Source organism: Taudactylus pleione, unplaced genomic scaffold, assembly GCF_031769625.1.
Source record: "Taudactylus pleione unplaced genomic scaffold, aTauple2 ptg000814l, whole genome shotgun sequence".
Lineage (NCBI taxonomy): Eukaryota > Metazoa > Chordata > Amphibia > Anura > Myobatrachidae > Taudactylus > Taudactylus pleione.
Genome location: NW_028285216.1, coordinates 2,678,105 through 2,697,269, shown reverse-complemented (window position 1 = coordinate 2,697,269; position 19,165 = coordinate 2,678,105). Strand labels below are relative to the sequence as shown.

The window sequence follows — 19,165 nt, the reverse complement described above, 5'->3', positions numbered from 1 at the left end:
CTGTCCCTAGTGGAAGCGCAGAGTATGGGGGGGCCTGCGACCACCTCAGCGCCTCCAATCTGTCCCCTGAGAACGAAGGCAATGACTACTAATACGCGGGTCACCGCTTGCCTTACCTTGTAAGTCTGGGAAGTCTGTGGGGCCCGGCTAGCATGGACCTCGGGGTCCCGCCGAGATCCCCAGATCGGTACTGGCGTCGCGGCGCCGGCGGGGTGACGGAGCAGCAGCACAGACATCTAATGGACAGTCGATTGAACTGTCTTCAGAGCGCACAGCAACAAACTATCAAATCATAAAATGAAATAAAATAGCTTTAGGGGCTTCTAAGTAGCCCCTCTGCGTTAACAGTGACCCAGCTCCAGCCGGGCACCAACTCAAACTGAGGCGCCTCTGGCTCAGGGGCGGGGTATAGGGAGAGTGGACCCAATGCATCCTAGGAGCTGAAAGCTTTAACTGCGTGGTGCCCGGATTTGGTTCCCATCACCTACACCCCAAGGTATCCCTGTGGAGCCTATGGACCCTGAAGAGACTAATGTAAATATATATTGTACTTGCCTTAACATCTTTGCAAACAGAACCGTTGACCCAATATTAGTACTACACTAAAGTTGTAGTCTTACGGCTAGTTGCCACAAAGGTATGAGCACCTCTGTGCACAGCCGCATTATACCTTCACATAAGAATATTGGAAAAAACATTAATTATTCATGCAGGGCTAGTTTTATTTCCCAGATCCAGAATAAAGATGCAGAAGAAAGGGTGGGTAAACCTGTGATCAAAAATCAATAGCCTTGCTGGCAGTATGAATCCAGTGTTGTCAGGAGAGGTGATGGGGTGGTGGCTGCTCTTATATTGCTACTGTAGGCCGTTACAGTTGGCTGCTGGCTGAGGTTGCACAATATAAAGAAGAAGCAAACCCATAAAACCAAGCAGCCAGTAAGATATGTCAAGGAAGTTATCAGTGATGGTCACTAACATCCAAGTACTTGATATTTCTATATGGTCTGTCACATTAAAGGTGCCTATAATGTTAATTATCTGTACTCCCTGCACTGTGTGCAACAAAAGCAAAACACCAAGTATAGTTCTCAGTTACTATAGAGATGATTGATCTCTCTAATGGTAGATATCCTATCTACACTGGTAGTATATACGGAGCAAAGTTGCAAATGACAAGTGCCCCGGACAGTGACTAATTAGTGACTAGTGCTGATGGCACAAAATAGTGGAAAGAACAGTCCAATAGTACATTGGACCAGTGTGAACGGTCATGTAGCCATCCCTCACATCTGTAAATTGCTCCCAATAATGTATTCATAAATGATATCTTCTATGCAATCTAGAATAATGATTTTTATAGCAGTATGTAAAAATGTGCAAGATTATTTTTATGCAGTGTCTAAAAGAGAAAGACACCTACAGATGAACTACAAGAAGCGAATGTAGATCAGCAAGAAGTAACACATCTCTAAATGTTTTACAGCCTTTATTCCTCCCCCGCACCAACTGCAGCTAAATAAGTTATTTAAATGCATAAGTGTTTCAAATAAGTCACAGACCAGCAGACGGAATTGACATATTAGTAATGAAATTGCAGTACATTTAATATCTCGCTGACAGATGTTTACTGCACCCTTCACTTGCTTATTCAGTCCCTATTTACTTATCTTTTTAAATTTTATTTTAATCTTCCATAAACTTTGTAACACCCTGGTCAGTCACCCTAGAAAAAAAACTGATTAGTTGTCACCCCAATAAATCTGCCAGTATTTCTTCAATTGGAGACTAGAATTGATGGTTGTGAAGGGTTTTTATTACTTCTGGAGGTTAGGTAGCGCTAATCAATGCAAATCTTATTCAGAGGCACCTAACGTAGCAGACACTGGTATATTTTGCCACTGTGTAAAAACAATTGCAGGAAAATTTAGCTGATCAAAAGGAAATTGTTCCCCTTTAAAAATGAGAGATATGGTAAGAACTTACCTTTGTTATCTCTCTTTCTAGAAGTCCATAGGGTCCACAGGGCGACCTTGGGGTATAGGTGATGCAGAGTCATCCAGGCACCTTACGCAGGAAATTTTTCTCCCAGGATGCACTTGGGTCTCCCTCTATACCCCGCCCCCGAGCCCGAGCACCTCAGTTTCGTAGCAAGCCAAAGGCCGGAGGAGGATAAAAGAGAAGAAAAGTCTGGAACACTCAAGAATCACATTCTCACAGGAGACGGAAAACCAGTGACCAGAGCGAAGCCCATCTGAAGCACAGGTGCGTCAGGGTGGGTGCCCTGTGGACCCCATGGACTTCGTAGAAAGAGATAACAAAAGGTAAGTTCTTACCATATCTCATTTTCTATTTCAGGGTCCACAGGGTGACCTTGGGGATGTACCAAAGCAGTACCTTCAAGGGTGGGGATGCTCCTGTGCAGAGAGGAGAATCCGCCGCCCGAAGGAAGCATTCTGAGAGGCAAAGGTATCAAAAGCATAATACCTCAAAGAAGTCTGGACAGAAAACCACGTGGCCGCCTTACAAAGCTGAACAACCGAGGTGCCACAGCGAGCTGCCCACGAAGGACCCACAGATCGAGTAGAATGAGCAGTAACAGAGGGCTGCACTGGAAGGCCCTCATGAGTGTACGCCTCAGAGATCGCCATGCGAAGCCATCGAGCAAAAGTTTGGGCGACCCTTCTTGTGGAAGTCATAGAGCACAAACAAGGAGTCTGACTACCGAAAGGGAACTGGTACGGTCCACATAAATCCTGAGGGCACGTACCACATCCAATGAGGCCTCACCTGCCGAGAAGTCTGGGGAATTAAAGGCCGGCACAACAATTTCCTCATTAATGTGGAAACTAGAGAGCACCTTAGGAAGGAAGCCAGGGCGAGTCCGAAGCACTGCCCTGTCCCGGTGAGAAACCAGAAATGGGGAACAACAAGAGAGCCCCAAATCTGACACTCTTTTGGCAGCTGCAATAGCCAGAAGAAAAACGGTCTTAGCAGTAAGCCATTTGAGATCCACAGAGTCCAGGAGTTCAAATGGAGGGCCCGAAGAACAGCCAAATCCCAAGACGCCAAAGGAGGGACAAAGGAAGGCTGAATGCGAAGGACCCTTTGAAGGAAAGTGCGGATATCAGAAAGAGGAGCGATCCTTAGCTGGAACCACACTGAAAGGGCAGACATATGCAGCTTCAGCGAAGCAAGACTGAGACCAAAGTCCAAACCCGCCTGCAGGAAAGCCAAAACTCTGTATATCGTAAATATATCCTAAACACTCTGGGACACCACCATTCAAAGTAGGTATGCCACACCCTATGGTAAATCCTGGCAGAGGCAGGTTTTCATGCTCTGAGCATGGTGTTAACCACAGAGCTAGAAAAACCCTTGGACATGAGGGATGTATCAAGAGCCACGCCATCAAAGACAGACGACCCAGGTCCGGGTAAAGGCAAGGACCTTGAGACAACAGGTCCGGACGTTGAGGCAACAGCAACGGAGTGTCGATGGAGAGACTCTGAAGATCTGAGTACCAGTGACGTCTGGGCCAAGCTGGAGCCACCAGGACGACAGTGCCTCCCTCTTGTTTGAACATCCGAAGTACTCGAGGAAGAAGGGAGATTGGAGGGAACAGGTACACAAACTGGAAGGTCCACTTGACTGTCAGAGCGTCTATCAAGAGGGCCTTGGCGTCTCTTGTCCTGGACCCGTACAGTGGCAGCTTGTGAGTTTGTCGAGAGGCCATGAGGTTCACGTCCGGAAGGCCCCACCTTTCCACTAGGAGCTGAAGAGACCATTCCCCGGGATGCACATCGTGACGGCTGAGGAAGTCCGCTTCCCACCTGAGAACTCCTGAAATGAACACTGCCGATATGTCTGGGAGATCGCCTTCTACACATGTCAGGATGCGCAACACCTCTGCCTAACTTGAGTCCCTCCTTGATGGTTTACGTAAGGCACGGTCGTGGAGTTGTCTGACAACTTGCACGGGCTTTCCGTGAAGTAAGAGTCTGGAATGTTGCAGGGCCCTGAAGACTGCTGAAGTTCCGATATGTTGATTGGTAGAGCAGACTCCTCTGCTATCCACCGTCCCTGAAAGGAGTGTGGACCTGTTACTGTGCCCCAACCCCGGAGACTGGCATCTGTCGTCAGAAGGATTCAGTCTGGACTCCAAAAGGGGCGCCCCCTGGTGAGGCGGACCGTCTGCAGCCACCAAGTCAGAGATAGACGCACCTCCGGAGAGAGCACCATCGTTTGTGTTCTTATTCGATGGGAAAATTTGTCCCACCTTGAGAGGATCAATCTCTGCAGAGGCCGGGAATGAAACTGGGCATATTCCACCATATCGAACGCCGATACCATGGATCGCAGTAACTGCATTGCTGAGTGGATGGACACTTAGCGACTGTGGAAGCATCTGCGCACCCGCGCCTGCAAAGTGGAGATCTTTTCTGTGGTCTGAAAAATCCTCTGCTGCTGTGAATCCAACAGAGCTCCCAGATGGAGCATCCTTTGAGATGGGATCAGGGAGGACTTCTTCCAATTGATCAATCACCCGAGTAACTGAAGCACAGGTAACAGGCGGACCCCCTGCAGCCACAGATGGGCTGCCATTAATGCCATGATCTTGGTAAACACCCGAAGTGCAGTAGAGGGGCCAAACAGCAGAGCCCGAAACTGGAAATTATGTTGTCACACAGCAAACCTGAGAAAACGCTGGTGAGCCAAAGCAATCGGAATATACAGGTATGCATCCTGAAAATCCAGTGACACCATAAAATCCCCATGTTCCATAGCCAGTATGATAGAGTGTAGAGTTTCCATCCTGAATCGAGGTACCCTGAGGAATTTGTTCAGGGACTTGAGATTGAGGATAGGTCGGTGGGATCAGTTCGGTGTTTGAACCAGAAAAAGCCTGGAATAATAACCCGTTCCCCTCTGTGATAAAGGGACCGGTACAATGACCTGAAGCAAGGATTGTATTGCCTCTTGAATTGCCAAGGCCTTGTCCTTGTTGGACAGGAAGCCTGTCCAGAAGAACTGATGGGGAGGCCTTCTGCGGAAAGAAGGCGTACCCATGAGAGACCACTTCACTTACCCAGGTGTCTGTGTTGGTCCGACACCAGTATTGGGCAAACTGAAGAAGACGGCCTCCAACCCTGGGATCCCCCAAGGGGAAGCCCGCCCAGTCAGGCTGAGGGCTTGTCGTCAGGCTTGGCAGCCAGACGTCTCACACTCCAAGCTTGTTTCTTAGGCTTGGAAGTTTTCTTGTAGGTTCACTGCCTAGGAAAGGACTGAGTTTTAACCTTACCTGGGACTCAATAGGTCAGAGACCCCGAGGGAGCAGGAGTAGAAGGCAGGCAAGCTGACTTAGCTGCTGCCAATGTATCCACAATTTTATCCAAATCAGAGCCAAACAAAACTTTACTTTATAAGGTAAACACTCTAAGCCCTTCTTGGGGTCCTCATCTGCCCCCGAAGAGCGAAGCCACAGGGAGCGGAGAGCCGCAATGGCTGCGGTGGAAATCCTGGCATTTAATAAGCTGATATCCAAGGGAGCCTCATTAATATAGGTAGCTGAATCTCAGAGGTTGCCCACTAGATTCAACTGTTCCCTGGTAGCATCCAGAGATAAGGAGTTTTCCAGGGTGTCAGCCCAACATTCCATAGCCCGAGCCACTCAGCAGATAGCAATAGCTGGTCTTCACGCGGCACCTGAAAGTGAATAAATTGATTTCAGGCAAACCTCCACCTTCCTATCTGTGGTATCCTTCAGAGACGACATGGAAGGCATAGGGAGGGTCGCGCTTTTAACCAAGCGCGTCACATGAGAATCCATCGCTGGCAAGGTTTCCCATTTAGTAAAAGTTTTCAAGAAAAGGGTAAGCATAAGCCAGACGTTTCTGTGGCTGGTAACGCTTTCCAGGTGTTTTCCATGCCACCTCCAGGTGGTCCACCAGCTGGTCAGATAATGGGAATATGGCCGCAGTCACCTTCACATCCTTAAAAAAGGCATGTTTGGACTTAGAGGAGGACTAACCTCCAGCACCTATGAACAAGGCTGCCCTGACAGCTTGTATCAGCCCCGAAATATAAATTTTTGACCTAGGCTGTGCCTCACGTGTAGCGGACTCGGAGTCAGTTATCCATGAGCACCCCATCATCAGATGACATATCGTCATCATACAGAGTAGATTGAGACGGCAAAAATCTTTTAGTCGGTCTACTTTGGGGTGCCTCCCCCTGCCGCACCTCAGCCACTCTGCTATGCATTGGGAATCGTATTAACCCACAGGGGGGATAACACCAGCATGGGTGCAGCCAGCTGAAACAGGTTCTGAGATGGCAGAAGCTGCTGCTGTGTGAACCCTAGTGGGGAAATACAGGAGGGACAGTTAAACATCCCGCAATGACCGTTAGTGCTTGTGCAAAGCACGCCCAAGGGGGTTCCTGCGGAGTGACAGACTGTAGGAGGGACCTGGAGGAGCATAGCACCTCAAACAATCCCTCAAGGACCATGTCACCCCCCCCTAATTCCGCTGTACACTTTTTACATAACAGCCGGGCGGGAGCCAAACTTGGCATATCACTCACTACCAGATATGGTGAAGAGGATACCAGTATACTGTAGTAAGTGACGCACTACACAGAACAACAGGACTGTGAGGCTGCACCCTGACAACACTTGTATTAGGGCTCAGTGAGAAAAAAATAGGCACAGGGAAAGTAAAATGGCTGACAGAAGAAAGTGAAACTCAGACAGACAGCGCTAGCATAAAGTCACATACAATGCAGAATAAATAACACCTGCACTTAATGGCACTACTAATCAACTACACAGACTTAGCGTCTGGTAGGATTCAATGCTACATACACTGACCACATTTAGGAGGAGAGGTATGAAGGGGGACCCGGGCTCCACACCGCCTGTGTGATCTGCGACTCAGCCAGGAGAAAATGGCCGCCGGAGACCTCTGAGGGGGCGAATCCGGAGGAGGAGAGCTACCACAGCCCAGCCAGACCGCGGTGGAAAGGCGTGCTGCGCAGCGGGGAGGAGCCGGCTGTTGAACAGGGAAGGCAGCCTCCCTTGGCCAGCGTTTACACCCCGGCATGTCAGCCCGCTGTCCCTGGTAGTCTAGTGGAAGCGCATGACTCAGTGCCACATGCTGTCATCCCCAGGGAGTCCCCTGCCCTGAGGGAAAAGGACTGCATCTCAGAGGGTCACCACCGCGGTGACCCACTGCTTACCTTAGTCCCCGTAGCGCCCGGCCGGGGTCCCTGCTAGCCAAGACCCCAGAGGCCCGCCGAGATCCCCGGTTCCGTATCGGCGGATGACGGAGTGGCAGCATGGACGTCCCCTGTACTGTCCGCAGTGGAATTAAGAGCAATAAAAATAAACTTCAGGGGCTGTTAAACAGCCCCCCCCCACGAAAACTGACGTGCCTCTGGCCCAGGGGTGGGGTATAGAGGGAGACCCAAGTGCATCCTGGGAGAAAAATTTACTGCGTAAGGTGCCCAGATGACACTGCATCACCTATACCCCAAGGTCACCCTGTGGCCCCTTAATTAGAAAAATAAGAGATATGGTAAGAACTTACCGTTATCTCCAGTTCTCCGGGGTCCAATGGAGTTCAACATACCACCTTGTGGTATAGGCAATGGCTCTGCAGTCAGGCACCACACAGTTAAACTTTTGGTCTGGGGCCTCCTCTCCTATGCCCCGCTCCCAGGCCAAGGCACCTTCAGTTATGTACCAAGCCATAGGAGAAAAACAGAGAGAAGGAAGTCTGGAACACACAAGATTCACATTCTAAACAGAGAAAAAGACGGAAAACCGGTGACCAGAACTAAACCCATCTGAAGCACAGGTGCGACAGGGTGGAAGTCCTGTGGAACCCTATGAACCTCGTAAAAGAGATATAAAGGTAAGTTCTTACCATCTCATTTTCTGCAGCGGGTTCCATAGGGTATCCACAGGATACCTTGGGGATGTCCCAAAGCAGTACCCTCAAGGGCGGGGACGTTCCTGTGCAGAAAGGAGAACCCATCGTCCAAATGAAGCAGCCTGAGAGGCAAAGGTATCAAAAGCGTAATACCTGACAAAGGACCACGTGGCCATCTTACAGCTGAACAGCCGAGGCACCACGGCGAGCTGCCCACGAAGTACCCACAGACCGAGTAGAATGAGCAGTAACAGAGGGCGGTACTGGAATGCCCTCATGAGTACAAGCCTCAGATAGCCATGCGAATACATCTCACCGACGTCTGCTTGTTGGCATGCCATCCCTTCTTATGGAAACCGTAGAGGACAAACAAGGAGACCGACTTCCGATGGGAACTGGTACGGTCCACGTAAATAGGGAGAGCACATACCACATCCAATGAGGCCTCATCCGCTGAAAGGTCTGGTGAGTTAAATGCCGGTACTATAATTTCCTCGTTAATGTGTAAACTAGACACCGCCTTAGGAAGAAAACCTGAGCGAATCCTAAGTACAGCTCTATTCCTATGAAAAATCAGAAAAGGAGGGCTACAGGAGAGAGCCCCCAAATCCAACACCTTTCTAGCTGAAGCAATAGCCAGAAGAAAGACAGTCTTTGCTGTGAGCCATTTGAAGTCCACTGAGCCTAGGGGTTCAAATGGAGGTCCTTGGAGAGCCCTAAGAACCACAGCCAAAACCCAAGGAGCCACTGGAGGGACAAAGGGAGGCTGAATGCGAAGGGCAACCTGAAAAAAAGAGCGGATATCAGGAAGAGGAGCAATCCTACGCTGAAACCACACAGACAATGCGGAAACATGAACCTTCAAGGAAGCGAGGTGGAGACCCTTATCCAAGCCCGCCTGTAGGAAAGCCAGAACCCTGGCTATCCGAAATACCTGGGGATCGTACTCCCTGGGCCGACACCATTTAAAGTAGGTATGCCACACCCTATGGTAAATGCTGACAGAAGCAGGTTTCCAAGCTGTGCGAATGGTGTTCACCACAGAACTGGAGAACCCCTAAGCCCTTAATAGGGATGTCTCAAGTACCACGCAGTCAAAGACAGACGACCCAGATCTGGGTAAAGACAAGGACCCTGAGAAAACAGGTCCAGACAAAGAGGCAGCAGCAACGGAGTGTCGATGGAGAGACTCTGAAGATCTGAGTACCAGTGACGTCTGGACCACGCTGGAGCCACCAGCAGGATCTTGCCCCCTTCTTGCTTGAACTTTCGAAGTACTCGAGGAAGGAGGGAGAACGGAGGAAACATATGCAAACTGGAAGGTTCACCGTACCGACAGAGCGTCTACCAGGAGAGCCTCTGCGTTCTGGACCCGTACACTAGCAGCGTGCGGTTGTGTCTGGAGGACATGAGGTCTATTTCGGGAAGTCCCCACTTCTCCATTAGGAGTTGAAATACCTCCTGGTGAAGAGACCATTCCCCTGGATGTACATCGTGACGGCTGAGGAAGTCCGCTTCCCAGTTGAGTACTCCTGGAATGAACACTGCCGAGATGGCTGGGAGATTGCCTTCTGCCCAAGTCAGAATGTGGGATACCTCTTTCAGGGCCGCCTGCTTTGCGTTCCTCCTAGACGATTTATGTAAGCCACCGTGGTGGCGCTGTCTGACAGAATTTGCATGGGTTTCCCCTGCAGAATGAGTCTTGCTTGTTGCAGCACTCTGAACACTGCCCAAAGTTCCAATACATTGGATCGGCAGTGCAGATTCCGTGGGCGTCCACCGTTCCTGGAAGACGTGTGGACCAGTCACAGCACCCCAACTCCGAAGAGAGCCATCGATCGTTAGAAGGACCCAGTCCGAGATCCAAAACGGGCGTCCCCTGTTGAGACTTCTTTAACTACCAAGTCAGACAGGCGCACATACAGAGACCGCACAATCATTTGTCTCTTTATCAGATGGTGTAATCCGTTCCATCTGGAGAGAATCAACATCTGCAGAGTGAAACCATACTCCACCATGTCGAACGTCGATACCATGGAACCCAGTAACCTCATTGCCGAGTGAAGGGACACTCGGCGACCCTGGAGGCAATTGCGTATCGTGGACTGCAACATTGAGATCTTTTCCTCTGTCTAGAAAATCCTTTGAGAGTCCAATAATGCCCCAGATGGATCATCCTCTGAGAAGGAGTTAGGGAGGATTCTCCCTGCACCTCTACACAGGGAATCCCCACAAATATGTGTGCCACACAGCACAAGCCATCCCCATAACCCTGTGTGCTACAAAGCACGGGGCATCCACACAACCCTGTGTGCCAGGCATTTCCAGAAACCGGTGTTCCACACAGCATGGGGCACATGTATAGCGCATCTACTGTGCAGCCTCATAACTGGGCACATGTATCCAGGGATAGGGTTTAAATATACATGTACAGTGCAGCCCCATCCCTGGGCATATGTACCCTACAGCTACTGTTGCCACTATGCTGGGTACATGCTTACAGCATTAAAACTATCATTTTCGCTAGCCTGAGGGCAGCTAATAGGCCATGCCCCTCACAATGTTGTCATATTCCTGATGCAGATGTCTAATATTAATGTGTCTTCAGCTATTCAGCTTGTTTCCATCTCATTGCTGTAATACTGAGCAGTGTATACAGAGTCAGCAGAGATGGTCTCCCTACGAAGCCAGTTCCTCCTCTTGTGTGTATCTCGTATAGGTCGGTTAATCACCTGGATGTTAAATAATACCACGTTGCACTACAAACTACATGTGCACAGTGTCAGCTTCCGGAGAGAGAGATTGAAAGATCTCTCTCCTGCACCTGGAGCCTCCTCAGGCTTACAGTAGTTTACATGGTGTAAACTAATGGGGATCAACTCCAAAAAGTTTTGCTTTTTGGAGTTTAGTCCATAGGGGTCAGATCATAGTCCTTATTGATAATAATGGAGACTGCGATCTACAGTGCTAATTAGCACTTTGCCTGAGATTTCTGTGAAATCTCCTGCATTGTACCATTAGTACATAGGAACAAAACATAAAAGTATGCAGAAACTTAATTTTATATAAAAAACAGCATGATACAAATACAAAGGCACCAAAGTATGCTCATTTCATACGTTTTATTGATTTGGGTGCTGTTATGGCCGTGGGGGCTGGGGGGAGTTCCCAATGATAACACTAATGGGATGGGGAAGATTATGGGCAGTTTGGTAACTGACTTTCCATAGTGTACAGTATAGGTTTAGGGCATGTGGGGTGGTCTCATGCCATATGGGGAGCTCAAAACCATAAATTGTGATGTGACCCAGAAACTGGAGTAGGACCCCAAATTTTTTTAATGAAGGGAGCCTGGGACCTACTTTTTTTGCGATCACTGATTGATTAGTAGCAATATTATTTTTCTGATAGCACTAAGTGTAACACAAGCACTGTTTTTTTTCCCCACTATTTATCTGAATAAAGCCTTGTGACCAAAATTAAGAGCCTCAAGCACTTAACCATGCAGCCAACATACGCCTCATGCTCACAAAAACAGTCCTATGCCTTATACAACTTCCTGTCCAACTCTGACCCCATGTCCCCCATAATAGCTCTGCACTCCACATATCTACTGGTGACCAGAATAACAGCCCCATGCTGACCTTTATAGCTCTGTGTTTAACACAACTCTTGCCCACTATACTGCTTAATAGACCAATACCAATACCAGCTTCAGCCCATGGCCAAAATATAGTCTTTTGCCAGTTTTGTTTCACCATTTCAACAAAAAGAAAACAAATATAAAAAAGGTGAGAAGTGAATACAAGCAGATTATGACTACCACTTCCCAAAAAGTGCCCTCTCCTCTGTAATCCCTCCAGGAACAATCTAAGTCAAAAGGAAAGCTAGCGTGGAGACGTGTGGACAAGGTACCATCAATATAGCTTTTTTAGGTATTTTCCTTAATTCAAACACAAATGGATCATTATTCACTTAACTGACTTTTTTTGATCGAATTAAGTCAAGAACTATTAAAAACTAATTAACAGTATACCATAAAAATCAAAATGTTATGGTATACTGTAGTGATGACCATCGACGGCTGTACCATCAATGGCTGATTGGTTTAAACCAGGGATGGGGAACCTCCTGCCCGGGGGCGTATCAGGCCCTCGGAATCATTTGGTCTGGCCCTCTGAGCCTTTTTCTGCTAGCCTCATCTGGCTAGCAGGGTGCCTAGAATGGCACACTGCAACTAGAACCTATGCAGCAGTGCCGCCTGATGAGTCCTTAGGACGCTTCAGATGGACACACTGCTGCCATTACATCTGTTTTCCCAGTGGCTGAAGTTACTGAAGAAATCTCTATTATTTTTGGGCCAGCATTATGAAGGAGCATACACTCTAGCACAGTGACCCCAGATAGGAAGTGTAATTTGAGTTGAGAGGGGGAGGCTTGTTCTTAGGGGGACTCCAGAAAAGTGAATATTGAAAGGGAAACCCAGTAATGGCCGACTCTAGTTCTACTCACACTCTAAGGCAGTGGATCTCACTTGTAGGGGTGCCATGGATTGGTGTTCCAATACTAAATCAAATTATTTACAGTCCACGTGATAAGCAAAACCAGAGCAGGCGCTGCCAATCATAAGATGTGTACAAACAGAAGCACAACCCTGTCCACCACAACATAACTGAACCCAAGGGTGACATATAGGCACAATTTACTTAATTTAATTATTTTATGCAGAATTTCTCAGTAATAAAACTTTTGGCCAAGGGTGCAGTGAAAAAAATGCCGTTAATCTAGAAAGTTGGGAACCACTGCTCTAAGGTAAACATTCACATGGGCTAGAGCCGCCTGGGTACAGGAGGCTCGGTATTATTTCTGGAAACTTGGTAAACTCCATCTTCAACCCACATACACAAAATCCAAATGCAAACAATGGGCCCTCTAGTTACCTAAAAACATTTCTACATGCTTTGCTAAATATTCTGTAAAAACAGGGATGGAACACAAACGGTCTGAAAAAAAGTGCAGAAATCTAAGGCAGATGTTCATATTAACAGCATTTATGCGAATTCTAACTAAATAACACTAGGACTTTATATCTTTGTATCATGGAATTCACTAGCTAAAGGTATAGGTTATCCTTGCAGACAAGGGAAGCCATGATCCCAGCAGCTACTGATTGCACATTTAGTTAAATGGGACAAGCTATTTTAATGTGCACAAAATATGTAAATTACATACGACCATATTGCTAGCTTTATTTCAGAAACATTCCATGAACATATATAACATTTGTTTCAAATTACATATGCAAATAAATCAGTACCAGACTCTTCTGGAAACTTGCCTGCTTAATGGTAAATGTGTCACCCTTTGCCCCTGCCATGTGCAGAAGCTTGAGGAGAGTTGGCTGTGCCCGTACCTGGATGAAATGGGGAGGAAAAAAGTTAAAATATAATACATTACGATAAACTGTATTAAATACTTGAACTTTGTAATTAAGAGCATTAAGCTGGGTACACACCTAAAGATTTTCTGTCCAACCATCCAACTAGTTGATTGGTTGGAATGAAAATCTGGTAACGTATGGGAGTAACTGATCATCAGCAATTTGCACCTAAATGCCAGAAAACAGATGAAAATGGTCGTCAGACAAGTTTGTTAAAGGTTTGATCTAAACCAGTGGTTCTCAAACTCGGTCCTCAGGACCCCACCCAGTTCATGTTTTCCAGGTCACCCAGCAGGTGCACAGGTGTATTTATTACTCATTGACACGTTTTAAAAGATCCACAGGTGCAGCTAACTATTTCACTAGTAAGTATGTGAGGAGACCTGGAAAACATGCACTGTTTGGGGTCCTGAGGACCAAGTTTGAGAACCTGTGATCTAAACAATATGCTCACATAACAGTTTGTCCATTTTCCGGCGTTTGGGAGAAAATTGCTGATTGTCATTTGCTTTCATACCTTACCAGATTTTTATTCCAATCAACTAGTTGGATGGTTGGACAGAAAATCTTTAGACGTGTACCCAGCCTGAAGCTGGCCACACACTAAATCAACTTTTATCCAACCATCCAACTAGTTGATTGGTTGGAATGAAAATCTGGTAAGGAATGGGAGTAAATGATGATCAGCAATTTGCTCCTAAATGCCAGAAAACAGATGAAAATGTTCGTTCAGAATAGTTTGTTAAATGTTTGATCTAAACAATTTGTTGAAAAAAGTTTGTCCATTTTCTGGTATTTGGGAGCAAATTGCTGGTTGTCATTTGCTTTAATCCCTTACCAGATTTTCATTCCAACCAATTAACTAGTTGGATGGATGGATGCAAGTTGGTCTAGTGTGTGGCCAGCTTAAGAATTAGCCTATTTTAAATAGTAATTAACAAAAAAGCAAAAAGTAACCAGACTAGCCTCTTACTATTTTGCACATCAAGAACCCAAATATTAAACAGGGCTGTATATTGAGGGAATGATCATATAAACAAATTACATACAATAACATGAAAACAGAACGTAAAAATTGTCCAGCACGAAAGAGTTGTAATCTAATGAGGTGATACAAGTACACATGAAGCAATGATGCGGGTACCATAACTGGCATATAATAGGCACCTAAAAGCTATGGTTTTCACCTGATACATAAATGGTAAAAAATGGAACTGTTTATGGTGATACTTGTTAAGATAACACTATAGTATTAGTTGCCTGCTCCAGGCAACTTATGTATACAATGGACAAATCTTTTCAGGTGCAGATATGGCACTTGTGCTAGTTTGTGCCAGTAGAGGCAAAATGTTCCAGACAAATATACCCCTTTTACACCGGAGCTAAAACCCGGGTTATTGCAGGGTTAACCTGCGCAGCTCCCTGGTGTAAAAGGGGAGAGGGTGGATCGCCGGGTCGAGTGACCCGGCAATCCAACCCAGGTAAATAGCAGGGTTTAACACGGGTGTAGCCCATGAAACCCTGCTGTGAGAACAGCACACTCCGGGTCACGATGACCTGGAGTGCGCTGCTAGCCGGCCAATTGATCTGGCGCCTGGAGATGACGTCATCTACAAGCGTCCACTTTCACGCCAGGAAAGCGTGCAGACCCGACTCCGGTGTGAGCGGCATTGACTCGGGAATATCCAGAGTCGGCGCCGGCTAAATTCCGGGTCTGGTCCGGATAGGAACTCTGTTCCAACTCCGGGTCAGACCCGGAATTTTGGCAGAAAAGGGGTATAAGTGTGCCCATGCAATTACTAGCACATGCAGACTGGGATACAGGCACACATACCTGAGAAAGCTGTATTATTTCGTGAGTGATCATGAATATGTTCAAATAGTGGACAATGACAGTCACCAGCACAACCAAACTGCTTATAATTGACCATTTGCAAATGAATTGCAGATTGGTGTTTGTTACTCTGGCATTAATTATGTTTGTTGGTGTTTAAGCAATTTTATTTTTTTTGTTCACATACAAGATATAGCTTTGTTTCTGAAGTTTTATGGATGCCGGGGGTCTGGGCGGTAAATGAAAGGAGCGCTATGCGACCCTGTCATTATCGGCGCTATCTACAAGATAGCAGCGCCGAGCGGCAGGGCCATGTACGAACGGTCATACCGCATGACCGTTCGGCCGGCTGTAGCTGTCGTTATTGACAGCTACAGCCTGGTGCTAGCCTATCCCCCACAGCAGGGACAGCGCTGTCCCTGCTGGGGCTGCTGCCGGCTCCAGGGCTGTACGCGGGGATCTCACGATACTTGCGAGATCCCGCGCATGCTCAGTGGAGCCGTCCGGGACAGAGAAACAGCGCATCAGGAATAGGCTGATGCGCTGCTATCTCTAGCGGGTAGCGCCGGAGGGGGGAGTTAAAGCTCCCCCTCTCCGGCCGATGAGATGTTCTTACATCTCATCGGTAGTGCTTCCTGCTTCGCCTCGGTAAAGAGGCGAAGCAGGAAGCGGTATAGCAGCACGTTAAGTGCCGCTATCATACATCTACCCCAATGGGACCTATTCAATTAGCGGGGATTCCTCACAGTAGGGCTTTACCTCGCAGCTCATGGAGGTGCGAGGTAAAATCCACATAAAAACCACCAAATCGGGCTCGCTGGGGGGGGGGGGGGGGGGACGGACACATTTATTCCGCAGTTTACACAGAATGAGTGTGTTTCCCCACGAGAGTCCCGATTTTTTGAACACAGGAAAAAGGCTATTTTTACTAAATAGCTTTTCCCTGCGCCACGTGGATTTTGGCCAGCAATTAGTCTAGAATACCTGCCTATATAGCTTGTTAATTACTAGTTATGCATTCTTCATGGGCTGGCCCCAATTGGTCAAAAAAACAAGAATTTGAAAACTCCCCTCTAGAAATCCTGCTTTTACCCAATAGTGAACATACCTATATACCTAATCAACATGTTATTGTAAAACAGAATATACATAGTAGACAATTCACATAGAAAACATGAAGGATCAAATAGAAAAAGCAGCTAAAGTGCAAATATAAGTACAGACAAAATTCGGACTGAAAAGTGGGCAGATTTTATGTAAACATGAGATTGTTTGACTGTACAGTGCTGCAGAATCTGTGGCACCATGTAAACAATTACGAGGACTATTTACATACCGCATTCCCCTCTGTGTCCTGTAGGCTACAATGAGAAGGATTTAGTCCTAGTAGCTGAGGTGAGGAGGTAGAAGTTGTCATTTTGGCAGTGACCAAGCTGTCTAAAGTTGTGCCTATAATATAATGAAAAGGCCGTACAGCAGAATTACAACTAGAAACAAAAATCGCCCCATGGGTTACAGTGCCAAATAATAAATCTAGATCATTGTGATACAAACCTGTAGACGTACACTTAATACACTTCCATATATTTGCTAAAATAAAAGTACAAAGTTTGATATATTTGTGGGGTGACTCTTAAACAGATAATATACTGGCAAACTTCATGGTCAGTCTCCTCACATATTAGCCAACAGAATAGCTGCCAGACCGTTGAATTGGGTGGAACTCTGAGAAGGTACCAGTGCACACAACTGCCATTGGCCTGTAGCCATGGCACGTCATGCCATGTGCAGATATCTATAGTAATCCCACGGGACGTGCCAAGGAGAGAGAACTGGTATAGCTACTGTTCAAACACACACACCTGATAAAATGAATGAAAGCAGTATCAAATGAAGCAAAAAGTCATCTAAACTATAGGCATCATTCTATCCAGAAGGTAGCAGATAATCTACAGCTAAAACACTCAAATAAAATATTAACAACTTTGTGTGTGTTATATTTGGGGAAGGGTTTAATAGAGAAAAAATAAATATTACCTTTTACCCTCACTACTACAGGTGTGGAGGGAAGTTTAGTGACCTTGAAAAAAAAATTGCTACAAAATTGCAAAAAGGTGCCTAGTCTTTAACTCAACAGACACGAACAAGACCATGGAGTGACAACGGATTATCTATAGGAGTGCAAGACCTATTATTTTCCTATTACATACGTATATGTACTTTATCTTGTAATGTTCATTGGATGTATTTAGGGACTTTATATTATATACATTAAATAATTACATCATAATTCCAATACGGCGGTACAAAAATAAAGCTCCGTGGATAAATAATAGCAGCATGTGTGATGTGACTAACGCAAGGCACGGAGCTGGTGTCCCGCTAATCCCTAACAGGCTAAAAACGGTTACTGGCAATCCGGTCTATGGCCCCTGCAGCTGCCCCGGTGCAAGTATAAACAGCCAGCCGGTATGTAGAAGGTCGCCCTGTGTAAGTAACGGTGTCGTATTATTAGCGTAAGGTGTCACACAGCAGGGCCAGAAGGTTCCCTCACCCTAATATAATCCCATTGCATCCCACAGCGCCGGTATATCCCTTGATAGCGCACACGGCCTACCTGTCCACAACTAAGTGCGAGAAGGCGCCATCTTCCAGGGGATGACTACGTCCGGCTTCCGTAACATGGCGGCACTCGCCGTTTCCCTTCCTCTACAGGAGAAATTTTCCTTCAGGCGGCCATTTTAGAGGGACCACGAGGAGCAGAATGATAAACCATAGAGAAGACAGAGCCTGTATCCTAGAGGGGCAGACCCTACTATGCATTGCAGACTCCCCATTGATTCTGGGCTGTCTTCTAGGACCATTCCATTCCACTACTACAGCTGAGTCCTGAAAATTCCATTAATAATGTTATGAACGTTCCACAAACCGAAAGCGACTGCGGATGTAGAATGTCACTTTCTCGCTAGAAGCTGCGGGGTTAATTTAATAATTGTTATTAAATTACCTCCTCGAAAACGTATAGAAATAAATGCATTATAGAATTCACATGACATATCAGGGAAGGGGCATTCACACACATTTGTAGTACCGTTAGTTAAGATAGGCATGTAAGAGTTAGATGGATGATTCCCGTGCAAGTTACTGCAACGAGCCCGGATAGCTCAGTCGGTAGAGCATCAGACTTTTAATCTGAGGGTCCAGGGTTCAAGTCCCTGTTCGGGCGAATCGTTAATTTTTTATTTCTTTTTAAATTGAAATTATAATTGTTCTTACTTTTTTTGTATGAGCATTTACATGTAAATGTCCTTTCAGAAATAGGATGAGTCTATTGTACATGTTGGCTATACACAGTGCACACTGCTGCGCAGGTATCCCCTGAAATTTAACTAGTCTGAATATTTATGATCACCTTCTCTTACAAAATACTGAAAATTACTACAATTTATTGCACATAAAAGTTAATATTTATTGTAAATTAACAAAACTAGAGTGCCGCCCGAACAGGGACTTGAACCCTGGACCCTCAGATTAAAAGTCTGATGCTCTACCGACTGAGCTATCCGGGCACTCATTGCTCTAATAGGTCATTTTGAAAGGGTAGTAAATATTTGGAAATCTTTTCTGTGTTTTATGTGGAAAGTGCCCCAAGCATTTGTTTATGTATTTTAATTGGATTACTTCTAAATTATTTTGAAATGCTTTTCTTAAACAAGTGTCTACATTTGTTAGTGGAAAAATCGGTACTTACGTATCTTTGCGGCCCCTGATTACGCTACTTGCGTATCTTCACTATTCAGTGAACATAAGTAAGTAGCGTAAACTTCAGGAAATACTAGTCGGCTCGCTGCGCTCGCCACGCTGCAGGCACGGTGGCTCGCCACATGGATTTATTCCCCCTCCATGCCCACTTGGATTGTAGGGAATGACCTTGGATGGTAGGGAATGACATCGGACACT

General features: G+C 46.4%; 1 protein-coding gene and 2 non-coding genes across 4 annotated transcripts in view; 1 reads left to right on the top strand and 2 right to left on the bottom strand.

Annotated features, from left to right (window-relative positions):
* Positions 1-18,014, bottom strand: part of MDM4 (MDM4 regulator of p53) — a 53,211-nt gene extending 35,197 nt beyond the window's left edge. The window contains exons 1-3 of one of the 2 annotated variants that reach the window (XM_088458165.1): positions 17,823-18,014; positions 16,542-16,654; positions 13,270-13,344 (exon numbers count right to left, since the gene is read on the bottom strand). In XM_088458165.1, the coding sequence (XP_088314291.1) occupies positions 13,270-13,344; positions 16,542-16,622 (156 nt within the window). In that variant the 5' untranslated portion in view covers positions 16,623-16,654; positions 17,823-18,014. Of the gene's footprint in view, positions 1-13,269; positions 13,345-16,541; positions 16,655-17,759 lie in introns of both variants that reach the window. The other variant, XM_088458166.1, reaches the window with a different exon arrangement.
* Positions 18,015-18,358: 344 nt separating this feature from the next.
* TRNAK-UUU (transfer RNA lysine (anticodon UUU)) lies at positions 18,359-18,431 on the top strand. Its single transcript has one exon. It is a non-coding gene; the product is annotated as a tRNA-Lys (tRNA).
* A 270-nt stretch (positions 18,432-18,701) lies between these two features.
* TRNAK-UUU (transfer RNA lysine (anticodon UUU)) lies at positions 18,702-18,774 on the bottom strand. The gene has a single exon. It is a non-coding gene; the product is annotated as a tRNA-Lys (tRNA).
* Positions 18,775-19,165: the final 391 nt, after the last annotated feature.